This window comes from Eubalaena glacialis, chromosome 1 (assembly GCF_028564815.1).
Source record: "Eubalaena glacialis isolate mEubGla1 chromosome 1, mEubGla1.1.hap2.+ XY, whole genome shotgun sequence".
In the NCBI taxonomy this organism is placed as follows: domain Eukaryota; kingdom Metazoa; phylum Chordata; class Mammalia; order Artiodactyla; family Balaenidae; genus Eubalaena; species Eubalaena glacialis.
Window position 1 is genome coordinate 27076474 of NC_083716.1, and position 19941 is coordinate 27096414.

Genomic DNA, 19941 nt, shown 5'->3' on the forward strand with positions numbered 1-19941 from the left:
ACTGAGGTATCCAAAATTCCAGGCTAAGTTTCTGTTGCTTTAGGTTCCCTTTACTCCCTGTAGGGCTGACCTCTGCCCTGGGGAATGTGGTGAGGAGGTGGACACAGGCAGGGGATGCTGCCAAGGAAATAACTGTGTAAGTGTGGATGGCTTCAGTCACATCCCTCTGCAGACTTCTATCTCGCCCTCCCTTGCCCCCCAGGGGGTGGAGATAGGGAAAGCTAGGGGTGGGGGAATCCACAATGTGGATGGAATGCTGGAGTTAGTGAGAGGCTGTGCTTACAGTTCCCTTCCCCCACCCTCTCCTGAGCACAAGGGAGGGGATGCCCATCCCTGGGCAGGCCTTCTCTTCAACTCCCAGACTCTGCATCTGCCCTTCGTTTCTTGCTCCCTCAGCAAAAGCTAAGGGGTCTCATAAGCACTTAAGCTTCCACATCTGTAACCCTCCCCCAGCCAGTCAAGCCAGCTGTGCAGACTCTGCGCAGGGGTGAGGGAACCTTCACAATCAATCCCCACCTAAGTAACAAAGGGAAGGAGGACCCTCCACCCAGTCTGGGCCAGACGCCCTAGTAAGGGGACACCAGGCCAGGTCCCCAGCATCTACTCCTGGAGCCCACCCTGAAGCTTAAAGAAGAGAAGCTAGCAGCTGGGGACCCCCCAGAAGGGAGGGGGCCAACTCTCTCTTCCAGACCACTCCCCTCCCCTCCCTCCTCCCAGCTAATAGGTATTTCCTGTTTATGAGGCACTAAGGCTGGGCTTTTGGGAAGGGATGGAGATGGAGATGTTGCCCCCCACCCGGGCTGGGTTAGGGAATCCTTGAGGAGCGCCTGAAGGTTGGGAAGCTCCTCCCTGGGGAAGGAGTGTTCCTTACGTTGACCATCCACATCATCCTCCCTTCCACCCCACCCCCTGCAACTGAGGCCCCAGCCCCTGCGGGTAGGGGGCACTGGAGGGGTTTGCTTCCTGTTCTTCCCAGTCTCGGAGGCCCTCAAAGGAAAGCAGCTTCCAGGCGATTGGGGGGGGGGCGGGGGGAGGGAGGCTGAGACTGGATGGAGAAAGGGGGAAGGGAGAAGAGCATCTTGACTGATGAGTCAGAGTCTGCAAGGGTAAAGGACAGCCTACGGATTCCCCCTCCCCAGACCAACCTGGCGGTCATTTCGCTGCCCTCCCTTCTCCCAGCAAAACACAGATCCCAGGCAATTAAGCGAGGGAGAGCCGGGACCTCACCTAATTAACCCTTTTAGGTCCAGTCCCAACTGGTTTAGCAGGCAAGGGAGGGGTAATTAATTTAGGGGGGAGGTGAATTCAGGGGTTGCTACTAGAATTAAGATAGTGCTGCTTTCCCCACCCACGTTGGGGTGGGAGCGCATAACCAGGGGCCTCCAGATTAAGATTGGGGTTTCAGCAAAGAGCCTGGGCGGGGGGTCGGCAGTCGCGTTTCCCTCCCAGAGCGCGGCCGGGGGTGGACAGAGAGCTACATCTCAAAGCCCACCCTGGCCCCGCCTCCCCCAGTCCCGGCTCCCGCTTCGGCTCCTCTAAGCTCCCAACCCAGCGGCGCCCGGAGGACGGACACCCAGCGTGAGGCTTCGTTTCCTCTCCCTTCCCCTCGCCCGCCCTCTCCCGGGTCTCTGCCTCGGTCTGCTTTTTTAAAAGCTGCGTCACAAGCACGCCGAACCCGGAGCGTTGCCGGCCCCACGCCGCGCGCCGCCGCGCGGCGCACGCAAGTCGCCGCCCGCTGCGCCCTCGCCCGGGTCACTTTGACACTGCTCTCCCCGCCCACTAGCAGGCAATTAGCATATTAATAAAGCCCGGCCCAGCCCGACTAGGTCTGGTGAGCGGGCGCCTACGACAGGGAGAGCGAGAGCGAGAGGGAGCGCGAGAGCTAGAGGGGGCGAGCGGCGGCGGCGGCGGCGGCGGCGGCGTTGGCGGCGGGGAGGGCGGCGGGAGCGCACAGACACGCACACGCGCACACACAGACACACACTCTGGGGACGCACACCCGCGCGCACACACGCAGAGACAGCTCGCCTTCCTGCCTGGCTTCCTTCCTGTCTGCTCCGTGCCTGACAGGCCCCTCACTGCAGCCAGGGGCCGCGCGCACCGGGCCAAGGCCGGGCCGGGCCGGGCCGGCGGCGAGGACAGCGGGGGCCGCGGGCGGCGGCGGCGGCTCATGCCCGGCCTGTCCCCGCGCGGGGCGGGCACCGTGACTTGGCTGGGCCCTCAGCGGCGGGCGATGTGAAGATGTCAGTGGGCTGTGCCTGTCCTGGTGAGTGGGGCGCGCGGCCGCCCGGCCCCTCCCCGAACCCTCCCTGCCGATCCTTCACCCCTTGTTTGGTGAGAACTTGTATGGGGGGCGTCGATGGCATGGCTGTGGTCGGAGGCTTGAGGGGTGTGTGGGGCCTCAGTCGGGGGAAGGTTTTCCCCAACCGTGTAAATGCGCAGCAGCCCAGAGGCACGGGTAAGGGGCGCTGGGGTTAGCTTGTGTGTGTTTTTTGGTGGGGGAGGCTACTTAGGGAGGGGTTTTGGGGGGGCTGAAATTCCCAGAATTCCAGGGTGTTAGCCAATCAGAAGTGAGTCTGGACTTTTGACCCCCCCCCTCAGGTCATCATACAGTTGTGATTGGCTGGTTTGGGTTGCCCCCCCTTCCCTGCTGCCTATTCCCTCTTACCTATTCTGTGACACCTCCCTCCAGGCTGTTTCTGAGGACCCTGTTTGGGGGGAGGGATTGATTGGGGGCCATCTTGCCCTCCTCCAGATTATCCTGCCTGTTGCCAGGGAAGGTTGGCCCTCCTGAGGGACACGAGGTCCTCCTGGGGTGGGAGGGCAGATAATTGGCCCCTTGGGTCTGGCATCTTCGCCCTAGTGGGAGGGGGAATGTGGCAGCCCCAGGCAAGCTAGGAAATAAGAGTGACTTGTGAGAGTTGAATTGAGGGGAGCGATGCTTGACCCCAATGAGAAGACTTGGTTCAGATCCCTGCCTCCCCCAAAACACATCAGCTCTTGCCAGTGACAGCCTGGGTCTGAGTTCTTTCCTAGGGAGGAGGAAGGCCTGGGTCTGAGTTCTTTCCTGCTGCCAGGAAGAAGGAGAGGGGCCGTGTGACTGGAGAGGTGGTCTTCAGAGGGCCTCAGAACACGGTTTATATCCATCCCCAGGACTCTGGGTTCTTGAATTATCTGCAGGACCCCCTCCTGTCCCAGGCAGGAGTTAGCTTTCTTTGGAAAGTCAGGTATTCCTGAATCTAGCCTGGTTTGGATCCTTTGCCCCTCCAAATGCCCTGTTCTCTGGGAGGCCCATACCCCACAACTGGAAACCCCCCTCCCCCCAACACACATCCCCAAGGGAAGCTGCCAGTGCGGAAGCTTCCTTGAAAATCATGTGACCCAGGCCAAAGCTCTGCTGGGCTGGGCACACACTTAAAGTGCCTGCTGAGGCTGACGTTTAAGGGGCATGGGGCCCAGAGGGAGGGCTAGTAGAGCCTAAGAATCCTGGAATATCCAGGTGTGGGAACCCCTGGCTCTTGCTGCAGAGGGTCGGGGAGAGGAGGAGAGGGAAGAGCCTGCCAAGCTGGAATCCTGCCTGGCCCCATCATTCCTCCTCCTACCAGCTTGGTGTGTGTGTTTGTGTATTTTCTTTATAATTGCCCCATGCTGAGTACCCTGTTCAGATCCATCCAGTCTCTGAGTCCATCCCATGGCCTTGATCCTCCATCACCATACATAAGCATAGCTAAAGGGCTGAGTCTTAAATATGATTGTTAGTGCCTACAAATAGTGAGCAGGAGGTGAGTATGGAAAGGTTGTCAGGCTGGAGGTAGATGGGAGGTTGATCTTGAAGTTGAGATAGGGTGCCTGGTCCTGTAGGAGAAGGGAGAAAGTTTCCCTCTCAGTCTCTCTGGGAGCAGCATGGGGACAGAAGAGGACCTGTATGTGTGAGGGGGGACAACTTAAGGCAGTGCCCTAAAAGGTATGTTCCTTTTTTGTGTCTGGTGATCTGGTTGGGGGAGAGGGGGCCTAAGATGGCCGAGAGTGGGGAATCTTTTTCCTGAATGTGAGGAAGTCTTATGGATTGATGCCACAGAGGATGGATGGAGGTTAGTCTTCAAGGAGAACCACTTGGGGAGGGGCATGAGAGTGGCCTGGGGGTGAGAAATGGTAGGATTTGGGGTAAGGGAGGGCACCAGGCTTGCATGGGTGTGTGTGAGCACATGGCTGAACACAGGGACCCCGTGGCAGCATGTCCAGTCCAGGCCTAAAGACCACCCCCCGCAACCTGAGCAGCCCTGGGGTGGGGGCCCAGGCGCCCTGGCAGGCTGCCTGCCTGCTGCCTGCCTGCCTGCCTGAGTCTCTCCTTTGTGCTCTGCTGTCTCCCGGCTCCTCCTCCCCCAGCCCGGCAGAGACAGCACATGCCCCACACATGTGACTGAGGGAAGCCAGAGCACACGCAGACCCACACACATGCACATGCAGAAGGAAACACTACAAGATACACACGCATACACACATCTAGCTCCCATAGTGCTCCTGGGGTGTGTAGTAGCTTCTGGGGCTTTGGTCAGGAGCAGGGAGAACCTCTGCTAAGGGACATCATCCTGGGCAGGGCAGGTTGCTGAGGGGGCCAGGGCCTGTCTGGGGCAGCATGTGGCTCAGAAGGGTTAAGGTAGGGAGGAGTAGGGGGAGGGGAGGAGGCAGCAGTGGTGGCGGCTGGGAGCCAGGAGAGGAGGATGGCAGAGCGCCAGGCCAACGGGAGGCCGGGCACAGACAAAGGAAGGGGGGCAGGCACACTGGAGGCCTGGGTCAGGGAGCCCCAGGGGCCCGGGCAGGGGGCAGTGCTGGTACCTTATCCTGTGGGCTGGGGCGGGTTGCTCCCCTTCAGAATTCCCACCTCCAGGAGGGGTGCTCTTGCTCTTCCCTCCCTCATCACCTTTGTCAGTCTTTGCTGCTCCCTGCTTTCTCCCCACCCCACCTCCCACCAATTTTAGAGCCTTCTAACTCTGAGTTGCTCTCTTTAGTTGGACCTCATCTGCCCCTGTGCAAGTGGGAGAATTAAGTCCGAACTGAGAGAGGAGCAGACTTGCTGGAGAAGGGGAACTAAGAGAGGGCCCGTTTTGAATGATATGCCAGAGTCTGGATACATCTTGGTATTTAGGGGCCCTTCTCCCTGAAATTTGAGGAGACAGACTGGGTGGGGGTTCTGAGCTCTGAACTGGACGCTGAAGCCAGAGCACACAACCATCTCCCCTCCCCAAGTAGATAGTCATTTGGGGCCTGGAGTGACCATTCCTTGGAGGGGGCAGGCAGTAGGAACGGCTGCAGTGCCCCAGGGCTGGGCTTGTGTGAGTGGGGTTAGAACCAGGGTTCCAGCCTCAGGCCCTCCTGTCTCACTGTAATCTGTGCACATTAGGATAATAGGCCCTGGATGCTATTAGGATCTCTTGAGGTACTGCCTGTGAATGCGCTTTGGAAAGTTTAAAGGCACAAAACAAATGACAGGAATTGTCCTGTCAGTGGGGGAGGAATGTAGTTTTCCCAGAGTTGGGCTGTAAATTTGGGAGTCGGGACAAGTATCACAAGTCCTGGTGGTAGGCGGTATGATGATAGGCATTCTGGCTGAATAGTATAGATTTCGATAGGTTTATGAAAGCCAGGGTGTATCATATGGCCAGGCCATGATGGAGAATGGTGTGCAGATTTCAGAGAGGGTGGGGTTAGTCCCTGGGTAACAAATGGTCAGGGTATGTGTGTAGCAGTCTGTCAAAGGTTCAGGAGTATAATGAGTTTTGGGGTGTGTCTTGGGGCTTGGGGCATGTGCGTCACAGGTCCCACTGTGTATGTGTGTGTGTCCTGGGTTTGGGTTTATTTGGGGTTTGAGGTATATCACAAGTTGAAGTGTGTATCAGGTACGGATTTGTGTGAGAGTGAGCTGTGTTAATTGTGTGTGGAGGATATTCACAGAGCCAGATGCAATAGTATTATTATTGCACAGTCAGCTGGTGTGTATGCCATCCTGTTGTGGTGCTGTGTGTGAATCTGGTTGGGGGGGGTGGGAATAGAAAGCTAAGACTCAAATTGCAAAGAAGGAGGAAGTCCTTACTGTCCCCCACTTCCCATGTGAATGTGTGTGTGTGTGTGTGTGTGTGTGTGTTTCTGTCCAGGTAGTATAGGGCCTGGACCACTATCCAAGTTTTAGAAAAACCCCCTCTCTTGGGCTTCCCCCTTCGCATTGGAGAACAGGTTCCTACCCTGGTAACCATATACCTTTTTTTCCTAGGGTTTGGGGGAGGATTCGGCAGCAGACTAGACCCCTTCTGGGGACCCTCAGATGGGCAAGTTTGCCTTCCTGAGTTCTAACAGAGCCCCTTTCCCTTGCACCCACGTGCCTCCGGTGGTGGTGGTGGTGGTGGTGATGGGTGGGTGGGGGGAAGGGGGCTTCCTGCAAAGGCAGTCAGCATTTGGAACTAACCTGCGTTGGGGGCAGGGAACCTGGAGTGTCCCTCTCCTTCCAATCAGTGTTTACAGGCTGAAGTCTGAGTGTGTCTCTGTCAAAAATAACCCCCTGGAGCCTCCCCCCAGCTGCTCTGGGATTTCACCAGCCAAGGGTGGCTGCCCAGGCCAGCCTTCAACCCGAGAGATCACTAGGGAGAGGAAGAGAGATTTGGGGGATGTTTGGGAGGCCGTTAGAAGGTACTGGGAGTCTCCAGAGAGGAAGAGTGCCCTCCTCCATCCCTGCCTGTGGCTTGGGCTCCCCAACTCACCCCTGAGCACCCCGCTTGGGGCTTGGGAGCGGCATTCCAGTTCCTGGCTCCCACAGCCCTTCCCTCCATCCCGGTCTCTCCAGACCCAGTCTCTTCTGTCTCCCTCTCTCCGGCCAGTCCCCTGTCTCTCCTAGTCTCTGTCTCTCTTTTGTTTTTCTCAGCAGTCCTCCCTGCCTGCCTCCCTTTCTCAAGCTCCCTCCCTCCCCTCTCTCCCTCTTCCTCTTTCCTCGCAGGGAGGGGGCGGGGCCGGTGGGGGCAGCTCCACCCTCCGCCCGCCCTGGGGCCTCATTCTGAGAGAGGCTCGGAGAGAGCCAGCGGGGAGGGAGGGAGAGAAAGGGAGAAAAGGAAGGGAGCCGGCGGGCGCTGCGTGTGTTTGTGCGTGTGCGAGTGTGAGTGAGTGTGAGTGCCGGGCCCTGCCTCTGCTGGTGCCCCGGCGGAGGGGCCTGCTGGCCTGGGGAGGGCGGGCGGGCTGCTTGGAGGCAGAGGCAGAGGCGGCGGCGGGGAGAGCAGAGGAGGAGGAGGAGGAGGAGAGGAAAGAGCGGAGCAGCCATTGTTGAGGGAAACCTTGCAAACAAAGAAGGCTCCGGACTCCCCGCGGCCCCCCGCCCCCCAGGCCGGCCCCCTGGCCCCGGGTCCCCAGCCCAGTGGCCATTGTAACTTTCCCCCGGGGCTGTGGCCGCCGTGGGGCGGGCCGAGGCCGTGCGTGCGAGTCTTTGTGCAGCCCGCGGAGTGGAACTCCCAGCCAGGCCTGCCTGTCCCACTCGGGACATGAGCGGCTGAAGTTGGCCCCCCCTCAGGCCTCACCCCTGCCAGGGCCCCTCTGGGCTCCCAGCCGCTCCCCGCACCTCTCCTGGCCCCCTCAGTTCTCCCAGGTAAGTAAGTCTGGGCACCCTGCAAGCCTGTTGGGGGTGGGTGGAAGGTCCTCCATCTGGCCCGGACCTGGTATGCTGGCTGTGAGAGAGGTGCCCCAGCTCATAGAGGAGAGGGCTCTCGGGCCTGCTGACCTCTGGTCAGCCCCCAAAGGGAGGGGGCCTGCCCTCGGGTCAGGCTGGTTACCATGGAAATACCCAGCTGGAGGTGCCCCCCTAGGCCACAGGATGCAGCTTCCATTCTGAGAAAACTTTACTAGTTCAGGGCTCTTCCTCTCTCCTCCCCCTTCCTAAGGGCTCCCAGGTTGCTAGAGGTGGGAGACGGGACTCTGCCTGACTCCAAGACTGGATGACACATCCATCCCCTCATCCCCACCCCCACGTTGCTCCCTCTACCCCTGCTGCTGGGGACAGGCAGCAGCAGGGACAGATGGTCTGGGTGATGTTCCCTCCCCTTCTCTTCTCACTCCCCAGCCCTTGTGCTGGGGCTACTGGGAGTTGCTATGGCTCTGGAGAGATGCTGAGTTTATTTGTGTCCATTCACTGGTCGTGTAAATAGAGGTCCCAAAGCTTTGGGCTTTAGCTCCTCAGTACTGTTACCTAGCCCCAGGCAATGCCTGTCATTTCTCAAGTGAGAAATTGAAGCTCTGAAACTTTTTTCAGAGTTAGAGAGGAACCCTGGTGTCTTGCCTCTGTTCTCTTTAGGGTCTTGAGCTGATACATTTCAAGTGGCCCTGAAACTGAGGGGCAGGGGCAGTAATGCTTTTGGGAAAAGGAGGGCCTAGGTAGGGGATGAGGGCCAGGTCTAATAATCTAGACTACTGGGTGCATTGCCCAGGCCTGGCTTCTGGTTGCTAGTGTGAGCTTTGACTTCCTACATGGCCTTGTCCACCTGTCTGTGGAGTGGGGGGACTTGGGGTTGGGTGGGACTGTCTCTTTCCTGAAGACACATGCTCCTCATTCAGTCCTGACTGGCGTGTGAAGGCTGTGTATGTCGTGCTGGGAGCATGTGGATGTGGCCTGTGAGAGCTCATGCATGGGGCAAGGGCCTGTTGCAGGCACCCTGATCCTGCCTGGGGCTGCTGGGTTCCAGCCTTTGGTAGGCATGTTGGGGCGAGCTGAGGGTGCAAGCCTGCTAGGCAGGATGAGGCACACGCATGTGCAGGTACACACAGGCTCTGAGTCTTGGCACCTTCGGGGACGGTGGAGGGTAGGCCTCTCTGGGACCCTCCTTTGGCCCATATTGTGAGGAGGGGACCCAGGGGAGAGAATTAAATGGTACATGTTGGCACAGGGTCTTCCTTTGTCTCTTCCTCCCAAGGAACAAAATAGATTTTGTATCTGAATTGGAGAGGGGGCTCAGACACAGCTGATACAGCTACCCTTCCAAATGCAGTCAAGTTTGGGGGACATGAGGAAGCAGCTGTGACTAGGACTCTGCTTCACGTTCTTCTCCTGTCTGGTGGGGAGGGGAAAAGTGGCGTTGCGGGGGTACCTGGCCCTTACCTAGCTATGAATGTAACACTTCTTCCAGTCAGGTAATAGTAGAGCAGGAGTAGAACTGTGTGGTGCTTCTGAGTGAGGTGGAGAGGGGACACATGAGCACATGCACAGATACACACAAGCAGAGACCTTGTCTAGTTACCACTTGCCTCCTAGACTGAGCCTCTGAAACCTAGGCTCCTTCCCTGGGGCTTCTTACTTTCTTTTTGTAACTAGAGTGGGATCCATTGGAGGCCCGTCTACCTCCCTCCCCCACTGCAAGTCTAAGGAGAGAAAAGGGGTTGAGGCTTTGGGTTTCTGGTTTGGAGACAATACTAGACCCACGGTGGGTGTGTGTGTGTGTGAGGGGCTGGGCTGATAAGGGAGTGGCCGTTGGTGGGAGAGGCAGAAGGCCCAACTGGTTATCTGGTGGTCGGCACCCAGCAAACACTCCCCCCCCCTTTATCTTTCTATCCCCTGCCCTCCTGAGACCCTGGGGGTGGAGAAGGAGCAGGGAGTTGGCAAAATCCCCCTTTACCCTCCCCCAACCTGGTCTCCAGAGGGCAATAGAGGGGTAGAAATACTATAGGATATGGGAATCAGAAGACTAGGCTCAAGTCCTAACTCTGCCAGTTAGTAGCTGTACGATCTTGATAAGTCCCTTTGAACTTTTAGTTGCTTCATTTATAAAATGGGAATGTTACACCCGACCCTGCTACCTCACAAGGTTGTGATAGTGATTAAACAAAATAATGTAGATGGAAAGGGAGTTTATCAAAATTTTAGATTCTAATGTTTAGATATTTATTTATCCTATGGTATTGACATTTCTTCCCAGGTTCAATTCTGTCATCCAGGGCTCAGCCACATGAAGAAATGGGGTCTTGGGTATTAGGGCTGAGAACTTCTAGTTTCTTAATAAAACAAGATTGGAGCCAGATTTAGAAGCTGGGATAGGTGCTCCCTAGGGTAGTCTCCCTCCCCTAGTGCACTCGGGGACTCCAGAAGACCAGTCCCTGTGCATACAGTCTAGCAGACTTCCAGGAGCACTGCCAGGAGGGACTCAGGAGACCCCTTCTTGCTTTCCCTTCTAGGTTGTTCCTCAAAGTCATTCAAGCTGTACTCGCCCAAGGAGCCCCCGAACGGCAACGCCTTCCCCCCCTTCCATCCCGGCACCATGCTAGATCGGGATGTGGGGTGAGTTTCTTGTCCACTTCCTGTTCCTTCCCCAGATGGCATCCTGCCTGAAAAGGGGAGGGAGTGACACCCCCCAATAATTCCTGTCTTCCACCCCCATTCTCATAGCCTCTTCCCTTACACAGCCCAACTCCCATGTACCCGCCTACCTACCTGGAGCCTGGGATTGGGTAAGTGGAGCCCAGTGGGGAGGTTGGTGCTTTCCATTACAGGGGTGAAGGCGGAGGTGGTGGGGGGAGGCTCTGCTCCTACTGATCTCCCTTCTTCACTTCCCCCAGGAGGCACACACCATATGGCAACCAAACTGACTACAGGATATTCGAGCTTAACAAACGGCTTCAAAACTGGACAGAGGTATAGCCAGGGGAAAGGAGCTTGGAGGGAGAGGGCCATCTGGGCACCCCTGTGGCATGTCTTCTGACACACACACCCCTTCCTGTGCTTCTTAGGAGTGTGACAATCTCTGGTGGGATGCTTTCACAACTGAGTTCTTTGAGGATGATGCCATGTTAACCATCACTTTCTGCCTGGAAGATGGACCAAAGAGATATAGTGAGTGACCTCTGGGGGTCCTGCCAGTGCTGCTGTAAGAGCGTACATCTCCTGTGTCCTTCTAAGATCTGGGCGTGGGTATTTGTCCCAGGGGATCTGTTTTGGCAGGGGTGATATCTGCCTGACCACTTTTGAGATCCTTCTGTTCTGAAGAGTTTGTCCCATCTCTACAGCCATTGGCCGGACCCTGATCCCACGCTACTTCCGCAGCATCTTTGAGGGGGGTGCTACGGAGCTCTATTATGTACTTAAGCACCCCAAGGAGGCATTCCACAGCAACTTTGTTTCCCTCGACTGTGACCAGGGCAGCATGGTGACCCAGCATGGCAAACCTATGTTTACCCAGGTCAGCACCCAGCTGGATGTGGAACACTGAAGTACCTGGGTTTGATTCCCCTTCTGGCTCCCAGAAACGTACTTGGCTTTTCCCCAGGGAGGCATAATGGGAAGTGGCAAGATACACAGGGAGGGCAGGCATGCTGCAGTATTCAGCAGACATGTATTGAGTTTGTACATGACAGTTTTCTGGGCCGCAGGGAGACACCAGTGAACAAGAGCCTGTCCTCGTGGAGCTTATGGCCGACGAGTGTATCACTAGCTACAAGAGGAGAGGACAAGAATCTATTAAGCGTTTCTACTGTGTGTGTGTGTGTGTGTGTGTGTGTGCACGCATGTGAGTGTGTGAGGGCCGGTGTGGCGGATATATGAGGAGATGGTCCATGTCAGTTATGCGCCCAGATTTCTGTTCAGGTGGCAGGAGTGTATGCAGTGGGAGAATCATGAGGAAACAGGGGAACCGGTATACTTTTGGGTATGTGGGGAGGTGGGCAGACTTGTGACAAGCTTGTTTCCAGGTTTGTGTGGAGGGCCGGTTGTACCTGGAGTTCATGTTTGATGACATGATGCGGATAAAGACGTGGCACTTCAGCATCCGACAGCACCGAGAGCTCATCCCCCGCAGCATCCTTGCCATGCATGTGAGTTGTGCACAGGACCTAAGCCACAAGGCTGAGGGCAGGCAGCGGGGGTGGAACGAGGTCTGCCATTACCCGCCAGTGGCCCTAGACACAGGGTTGAAGTTTATCCATCTGAAAAATGGGTTTTTATATAGTAGCCCCTCTTGTCTCTCAGGGGTGTCACGAGGCTAAGATGATAGGGCAGGTGAGCAGATGCAACCCAGGTGCTAGTATTCTTACCTTTCTCCTCCTCTAGGCCCAGGACCCCCAGATGTTGGATCAGCTCTCCAAAAACATCACCCGGTGTGGGCTGTCCAATTCCACTCTCAACTACCTCCGAGTGAGTCTCTGGTCACCCTATTTCTGCCCCATCCCATTTGGTCTCCACTCCATGTCTGTTCCCTGACAAGCCACTAACTGGTCTCCCCCCAGCTCTGTGTGATACTCGAGCCCATGCAGGAACTCATGTCCCGCCACAAGACCTACAGCCTCAGCCCCCGTGACTGTCTCAAGACCTGCCTCTTCCAGAAGTGGCAGCGCATGGTAGCACCCCCTGGTGAGTGCCTTGCACCTGCACCTGCTCTTACCAGTATCTGATGCTGCTTCCCCAAGGCTGTATCGCTGTCTCCTCACAAAGCCCTTTCCCCTTTCCTGGGTCTGTGAGATTGGGATCAGGGTAGGCTCAGGCTCCTTAGGAGCCAGAATGGGGAATAAGGGTCCCAGGGCCCTACCCCACCTGAGTCTCCTTTCCCTGGCACAGCGGAGCCTGCACGGCAGCAGCCCAGCAAACGGCGGAAAAGGAAGATGTCAGGGGGCAGCACCATGAGCTCGGGGGGCGGCAACACCAACAACAGCAACAGCAAGAAGAAAAGCCCAGCCAGCACCTTCGCCCTCTCCAGCCAGGTACCTGTAAGCATCTCGGCTTTCTTCTCTCTTCTGGGCTGCCCCACTGCTGGCCCCTGACCCTTGACCCTGTCCCATCCTGAGCTCACTAGCAGACATAGAAACAAAGACAGTTTTTCCCAGTGTACTTTGCCATCGTGGGCTGACTCTTGTCCCTGATGACAGTCCTTGTCAGTCACATGCATGATTGTGATCACACAGACTCAGACGTAGCAACGTACGACATCAAGGGACGGAGACAGCCATGGGAACGTATGGACATAAAGGACAGACAGCTTAGGGGCACACAGACCACCAGAGAGACACACACGCTGACAGAGGGACACACAGACTTGAATGTGTGCAAATCTAGAATACATACACACGCACATACATTTCCCCACTGGTGTTTTTGATCTGCTCCCTCTATCTTACATTGGACAGAAGTTCAGGAGCCCCCTAAAATTTTGGAGAGATGGACTAGGGAGCTAGAGGAGTAGACTGACTTCTCCCAGAATCCAGTGGATATAGATTAAAGGCTGTGATGCTTTGCAGTCCTTCAGTGGGAAGTATTCCAGGGGCGGAGGGTATCAGAGGAGTTGGGGTTTTAAATTGGGGTATGAGTGGGGGGGTGTGGGGTTGAGTTTCCCGGGTGGGTGTTGGGGCTTTGGGGGTATCTGCTGCCCTGGGCTGGGCGAGCCCCTGCCCCGATTATGTTTGGGGACCTCCGCCACTCTCAGGATGTGATGGTGGTGGGGGAGCCCACCCTGATGGGCGGGGAGTTCGGGGACGAGGACGAGAGGCTCATCACCCGGCTGGAGAACACCCAGTTTGACGCGGCCAACGGCATTGACGACGAGGACAGCTTTAACAACTCCCCTGCCCTGGGCGCCAACAGCCCCTGGAACAGCAAGCCTCCGTCCAGCCAAGAGAGCAAATCGGAGAACCCCACGTCACAGGCCTCCCAGTAGAGGCCTTGCCACGGCCACCGCCACCCAGCGCTCTGCCTGTCTGCCCCACCCCTCGAAGCCCCAGGGAGCAGAAGACAGAATGAAGAGACTGAGCATCTAAAATGGGCAGCCTCATCCACCCGCTTCAGGGAGGAACTGGACTCACTGGGGGCAGGTGCCAAGATTTGCCCCCCAGTGGCCCTGGGCTGGGGCTGGCCTCTGCAGAGCCTTTTGGGGGAAGGGGGTACTCATGTGGATGCCTATGTGGACCCTGGGCCTCTGAGAAATGTCCTGACCACCTCCCAGGGCATTTGCCTCCATCCTCACCCCAGGTTCTGGGTTCCCCCATCCTCCTGACTCCACCCTCTTCAAGCCTGGGGTTGTCTATGCCCACAGCCCTTAGGGACTTAAAAGTTATGGGGCTTGGTTGAATGCCCCTCCTCCAAACCCTCCCCTTAGGTGGCTGGTAGTAGAGGGGTAAAGCTCTGGGCTCCTCCTTTCTGCCACCTGTCCCAGCTCCAAGTTTTTAAAAAAATAATATTATTAAAAATGTAAGTTTAAAAAAAAATCACTCACGTCCCCTATTTCCCCTTATTAAAGGTCCAGCTACCTCCCTACGCCTGGCAGATGGGGAGCTTAGGGCCCATGTGGAGGTAGGGGGGTATGCATTACCATTTTATACAGTTTGAGAGCTTCAGACCAAGGAGACTTTGCCATCTCTCTTCCCTTTTCCTCTGGGGTGACTGGAGTTGGGGAAGGCATGCCATGAGGGCAGGACGCCATTGATGGCCTCACTTTTGTGACAGCCCCCTGCTGTTGTCTCTGTCTCCCCATCCTCTAGGACTCTGGCCTGCCCTCCTAGTGCTTGTGACTCCTCCTATCCCAGCCCCCAACCCCCTCCCTCCACGGTGTGTATATTCTTTACAAGTCCTCCACTAGAGCAGCTGTCTTGGATGGGGGGAGGGGGAGGCTCCCTCCCTTAGGGAGTGTGGAGGGAAGGGAGCAGCCTTGTTTGTCACTGTGTTTTTTGTTTTGTCTCAGTTGGGCAGGCATGGGTGGAGGAGGGGTTCATCCACTCTCCAGTACTCTCTTTCCCCAACCCCTCAGACTGCATATCTAGTCCTCCCCTGCCCTTCAAGGATGGGTAGAAGCCACTGAGGGTGTCCCAGCTCTGAGCCCACCAGGGAGCAATAGGCTTTTGTCCTCCAGCTGAAGTAAAGGCTCTTCATCTCCCAATATCTCCTCTCTCCCCTTCTTCATAGAAGGACAGGGGAGGCAGCCAGGATCCTCAGCTCTGTTTCACAATTGGACATGTGGAGGCTCCAGGCCCAGGGTGAGGCCGAGAGCAGGGTCTCATGAGTCTGGGCCCAGCTCTGTGGCTTCGCTGCCTTCTCCTGTGGCCAGTTCCAGAAGTGTTAGCACCACCTCTCTCTCCACTCTTCCTTCTGGATTCTGGGGTCCCCCACATCCTGTTTCCTCTACTCCAGCTGCCACTTTTGGAAGGGTATTGTGTCAGGAGCTGAGGGAAGGGGTAGGGAAGGTGGATGTCCCACCCTGCCTGCTGTAATGCCTTTTTTTTTTTTTTTTTTTTTTTTTTTTGGGCCATTTGAGTCATGTATGGTACCGATCAATAAAGAGACTTTTTGGTTTGAGAGTGTCTTGGTTGGTCATTGATGCCTATAATGACTCAGTCCAAGGCAGTCTTTTTCCCCTCCTTCCTGCAGTCCCTAACACCAGTCATTGGGGAAGAGGCATGAATTGGGCTTGTGAATTCCCCCTCACTCCCATCTCACATTTCCCCTCACTCTTCTGGTGGTGTTCTTGATGTGTCCCAGGCTGCTCTGTATTCCTCAAAAGTTGACTTCCCAGCCCCTCCCAGGACTATTGTTCCTCACCCCTAACTGTCATGGGGCTGCCAGACAGGCGGTGGTCCTCTAGAGGCTGGGTTCCTGGGATAGATAGCCCTGGATTAGGCTGTTGGGGGAGGGGTGGAGGAAGGGGTCCTTGCCTAGGAGGGGGTTTGGATTGGAGGAGCTTTTGGTGGTTAGAATGCTTGGGAGACTCAGTCCTGTTTTCGTCAGATTCCTACCCCTACCTGGCCTCTAGCTTACTAGCCCAGCTGAGATCTGAACTAGTCTTCTCTGGTGTTAGGTCCCTGGGTGGGGAAGCGGGAGAGTAGTGGTGTTGTCTCCTTGCTCACTTTGGGCTGAGGCACAGAGAGAGGAGGATGCTTAAGCACTATTGCTAGGGGACAGCCTGAAGCTCCACAGAGAGATGGTAGGAGGAATAGGGCACTTTTCAGACTCCTTTCCAGGTAGTTATTCTCCCCGATTCCCCTCCTTCCCCACTATTATAGAAGATTGGCAAGATAGGGAGACACTGCAGTGGGTTGGGGAGGGGTATTAGCACCCGCAAAACCCCCTACCCAGTCTCCCTCATTTTCTTTTTCTTTTTTTTTTGGTTGTGCCACGCATCTTTCAGGATCTTAGTTCCCTGACCAGGGATTGAACCCGGGCCACGGCAGTAAAAGCGCCAGGGAATTCCAAGTCTCCCTCATTTTCATCCCAGACAGGGGAATCTGAGGCCTCAGACTGTTCCCTCACTAAGGTCTCTGGATCTCAAGTAAGGCCTCATAGACCTGCACCTCTGCCCCCACCTCCCAAGCTAGCAGGAAGAAACCAGAGGAAAGGACTGCATGGCCCACCCCACCCCCTTTCCAGTCCATGCAGTTACCTCGGCCCTGCCCTGCTGCCAGCCCAGCTCCTCGTTGCTCCAGGACCTCAGAACTCCAAGGCCTGCATTTGTACACACACACATTTCCCACCCCTCTGCAGGCCTGATCTGACTGAAGGACATTTACCAGCCGGCTGTGACCACTAATTCGCCCTGGAAGTCCTAGGTAACACCTATCTGCAGTGTGTTTGTGTCTGGCGCTAGGTGTATATCTGGCCTTTTTGCCTGAGTGTGAGCTTGTGTATGTAGTGACTTCTGACCTCAGAGAGGGCTTGGATATGTGTATGTAAAGGACGTATACATGTATTAATAGGCATGTGGGCTTGTATATGCATTTGTTTATGATGTATGTCTTGGTGGATTCATTCATTCAGCTAATATTCATTGAGCCCTCTCCAGGTGCCAGCCCCAATTCCAGGTGCCAGCCCCAATTCCAGGTGCTAGGGATGCGGTGCTGAACAAGGCAGAGGAGGCATGACCACTGGGTGTGAGTTGGCAGCAAAAAGTACATAAATGAGGATGTGTTGTTGAATGCATGGCTTGGCAGTACAATTGTGTTGGGTTATGGGGCTGCCAGGGCGGGCATGTGACTGGGTTTCAGCATTTGTAGGTTCACATTGTGTGTGTGTGTATGTTTCTGAAAGGGAGGTGGGGGTCAAGGGGAGAGGTAAATTGCTAGGCCTGGACTCTGCCCTGCTTGGGGGAAAGGAATGGGCCAGAGAGACAGGGGAACCCACTTTTTGAACTCAGGAAACCTGGTGGCCAGTGACTTCCTCTGAAGCCCCAGATCTGGCTCCTCCCTGTTTGCCCCAGTGGCCCCTCTGGGGAAGGCCCTTGTTCAGGAGGAATTTCTGGGGTGGGGGAAGTAAGCCCTTCAAAGCCCTCATGTGCTCTGTTTCCGGGTGCAGGGGAGGGCCCAGTCCCAGGCCCAGCATGATGCTGAAAAACTTGTTTCAGCCCAACTGTGTATGCCAGCCGGGCCCCACTGCAGAGGCCCAGGCCTTGACCCCCAGGCCCCCAGCTCAGCCTGAACCCAGCTCCTTCCCCATGTTTCCTAACCCACTCCAATCCAGCCTGGTCTCCAGCCCCTTTCTTAGGACTGCTAGTCTAGTCCAGCACAATCTCCAGCCCGTTTTATACCAGTAGCCCAGTCCAGCCTGACCTCTAACCCCTTTCCTAAAGGTAAGAGGCCAGCCCAGCCAGCCCAGCCAGCCCAGCCCAGTTCAATCTGACCTTAAGCCCCTTCCCCTAAGGTGGAAAGTTTGAAGCTGCCCTCCCAGAGCTTCCCCCCCAGTCCCTTTTTTCACAAAGTAGGGTCTCATTTTGGGGATTGGTGGAAGTAGAGGTGAGAGTACAGGATTAGGAGTTATAGTTAGGATGAAGAAGGAAAGGGCAGGGAAGACTGGGAGATGAGGGGCAGGGGGTGCTTAGGATGGCCCAGGCGTGTTCTGGGCCAGGCTGAAAAGAGGGAATGTGTAAAAAGTTGTGAGTCAGCGGCCCCCTAGTTCCAAACTGAATTTTTTTTTTTTAATTAATTTATTTTTGGCTGCGTTGGGTCTTCGTTGCTGTGTGCAGGCTTTCTCTAGTTGAGGCGAGCGGGGGCTACTCATTGCGGTGGCTTCTCTTGTTGCGGAGCACGGGCTCTCGGCGCACCTGCTTCAGTAGTTGTGGCTCGTGGGCTCTAGAGTGCAGGCTCAGTAGTTGTGGCACACGGGCTTAGCTGCTCCGCGACATGTGGGATCTTCCCGGACCAGGGCTCGAACCCGTGTCCCCTGCACTGGCAGGCGGATTCTTAACCACTGCGTCACCAGGGAAGTCCCCAAACTGAATTTTGAAGATGGTGGTTTTGGCCTCCACTGGACCCAGCTCCCCAGTACCCAGAATGCTTACAGCACTCTACCATGTGGCCACAGTCCCATTCTCTCAGGACCCACCTCTTAGGCTTCTTTCCACTCCATCCGGAGGTCTTCAATGAAGAACAGGAAATGAACGACAGACTACACACCCTGTAGTTCTTAGCCTAGGGAATGGGGGGAGCTGAATGGTAATGGAAGCTGACCCACCTCCAGGTTCCTACTCCACCAATTCCAGGGCCCTTTTCCTGAAGTAGCTAAACCCTGGATTACTCCTCTCCCTGCTGCCCCACCTCTGTGCCACCAGCTCACCTCTCCAGGAGGAGAACCTAGAGACAGTCCCTAGAGAAAAGTCCCAGAGAGGGTTAGGAAGGAAGAAACTTCTCCCCCTCTCCCCCAACAAATAAGGCTACCTGGAGGAAGTAGGCATAATTTCTCTCCCTTGCCTTTAATGGATGTCAGGTGCACAGAATTAGATTAATCATACCCTTGTTTCATGGCACACTCTTTTCATTGCCCTATGCACAGGACACATTTATTTAATTATAGTACTGTCATAAGAACTTATCACATGAAAGCTAGGACCTTGGCAGTAACTGAAATGCATCCTCCTCCCGAGGTATCCACCATTCTTCTTTCCTTTTTACAAGTTTATCTTAGCTTTAGCTTTATGTATTTCCAATTTTTTTTTTTTTTTAGTTTTTTTTAACCTTATTATAGAGGAATACTGCTGTATGTAGTTTTCGGCTGCTTATTATTTTTACTTAATATTACTAAGATTCATATTGCTGCAGTTCATGCATTTTGACGGCTGTGTAGTATTCCATTATGTGACTATACCACAGTTCTTCATTCTCCTGTCACTGGACATCTGGGTTGTTTCTATCATGGTTTCTGCTCTCATGAAGAGCCTTCCTATGAACATTTTTATTCCTTTCTCCTATTTTACATGTGCAGAGTTTTTCTTGGTTTTATATTTTGGTGTGATCTCTGCAAACTCATGTTCCCACCTCGGACGCCCAGGTCTGAGTGCGTTTACTATGGCAGAGGATCTAGGGTTAACTTGAATTAAAGTTCAAACATTTACTGGGAATTCCCTGGAGGTCCAATGGTTAGGACTTAGCACTTTCGCTGTGAAAGGTCCAGGTTCTATCCCTGATCGGGGAAACTAAGATCCCGCAAGCCACGCAGCCAAAAGAAAAAAAAAAAGTCCAAACATTTATTGAGTACCTGCTATATAAAGTACTCTGTCCATTCATTCAGCCAGTCAAGCTACATTTAGTGAGCATCTACAACATGCCAGGAACTGGAGATGGAACAGTAGATAAAACATGACTTATAGAGTTGGGTGGGGAAATAGATATTAAACAGTTACATATATATGCAATGACAATTTATATATAACTTAATAATGCAGGTTAGATATATAATAGAGACCTTTTTTTTTTTTTTTTTTTGGCTGTGCCACACAGCATGCGGGGATCTTGGTTCCCCAACCAGGGATCAAACCCATGCCCCCTGCAATGGAAGCGCAGAGTCTTAACCACTGGACTGCCAGGGAAGTCCCAGAGAGAGACCTGATTTAAACTGGTGTGTTAAAGAAGCCCTCTCTAAGGGAGTGATGTATCAACTGAGACTTGAAGGATTAGGAGGACTCGACCAGGTGACGAGCATGGGGAGGAAACAGGTCCTGATGCTGGGAAGTGCTTAGTGTG

The 19941-nt window shown here is 55.0% G+C and overlaps 1 protein-coding gene across 4 annotated transcripts; it reads left to right on the forward strand.

Moving 5' to 3' along the window:
- The first annotated feature begins 2096 nt into the window (after positions 1 to 2096).
- On the forward strand, positions 2097 to 15294 carry LDB1 (LIM domain binding 1). 4 transcript variants are annotated; one of them, XM_061203234.1, is made up of 12 exons: positions 2097 to 2266; positions 7550 to 7624; positions 10198 to 10300; positions 10426 to 10470; positions 10579 to 10654; positions 10750 to 10852; positions 11026 to 11198; positions 11707 to 11829; positions 12065 to 12148; positions 12241 to 12364; positions 12569 to 12717; positions 13431 to 15294. In XM_061203234.1, the coding sequence occupies exons 1-12, from the start codon at positions 2242 to 2244 to the stop codon at positions 13659 to 13661; spliced, it is 1311 nt and encodes a 436-aa protein (XP_061059217.1). In that variant the 5' UTR covers positions 2097 to 2241; the 3' UTR covers positions 13662 to 15294. The 4 variants fall into 4 exon arrangements, with proteins under 4 accessions (XP_061059217.1, XP_061059143.1, XP_061058982.1 ...); XM_061202999.1 differs by having other exon boundaries at positions 2158 to 2266; positions 12569 to 12711; XM_061203160.1 differs by lacking the exon at positions 7550 to 7624 and having other exon boundaries at positions 2112 to 2266; positions 12569 to 12711.
- Positions 15295 to 19941: the final 4647 nt, after the last annotated feature.

Bases quoted from the DNA above. Each gene is read 5' to 3' on its own strand.
- LDB1 (XM_061203234.1), top strand. From the start codon at position 2,242: ATGTCAGTGGGCTGTGCCTGTCCTG. The intron at 10,655-10,749 runs GTATAGCCAGGG...TGTGCTTCTTAG, and splicing joins GGCTTCAAAACTGGACAGAG to GAGTGTGACAATCTCTGGTG. The intron at 12,149-12,240 runs GTGAGTCTCTGG...GTCTCCCCCCAG, and splicing joins CCACTCTCAACTACCTCCGA to CTCTGTGTGATACTCGAGCC.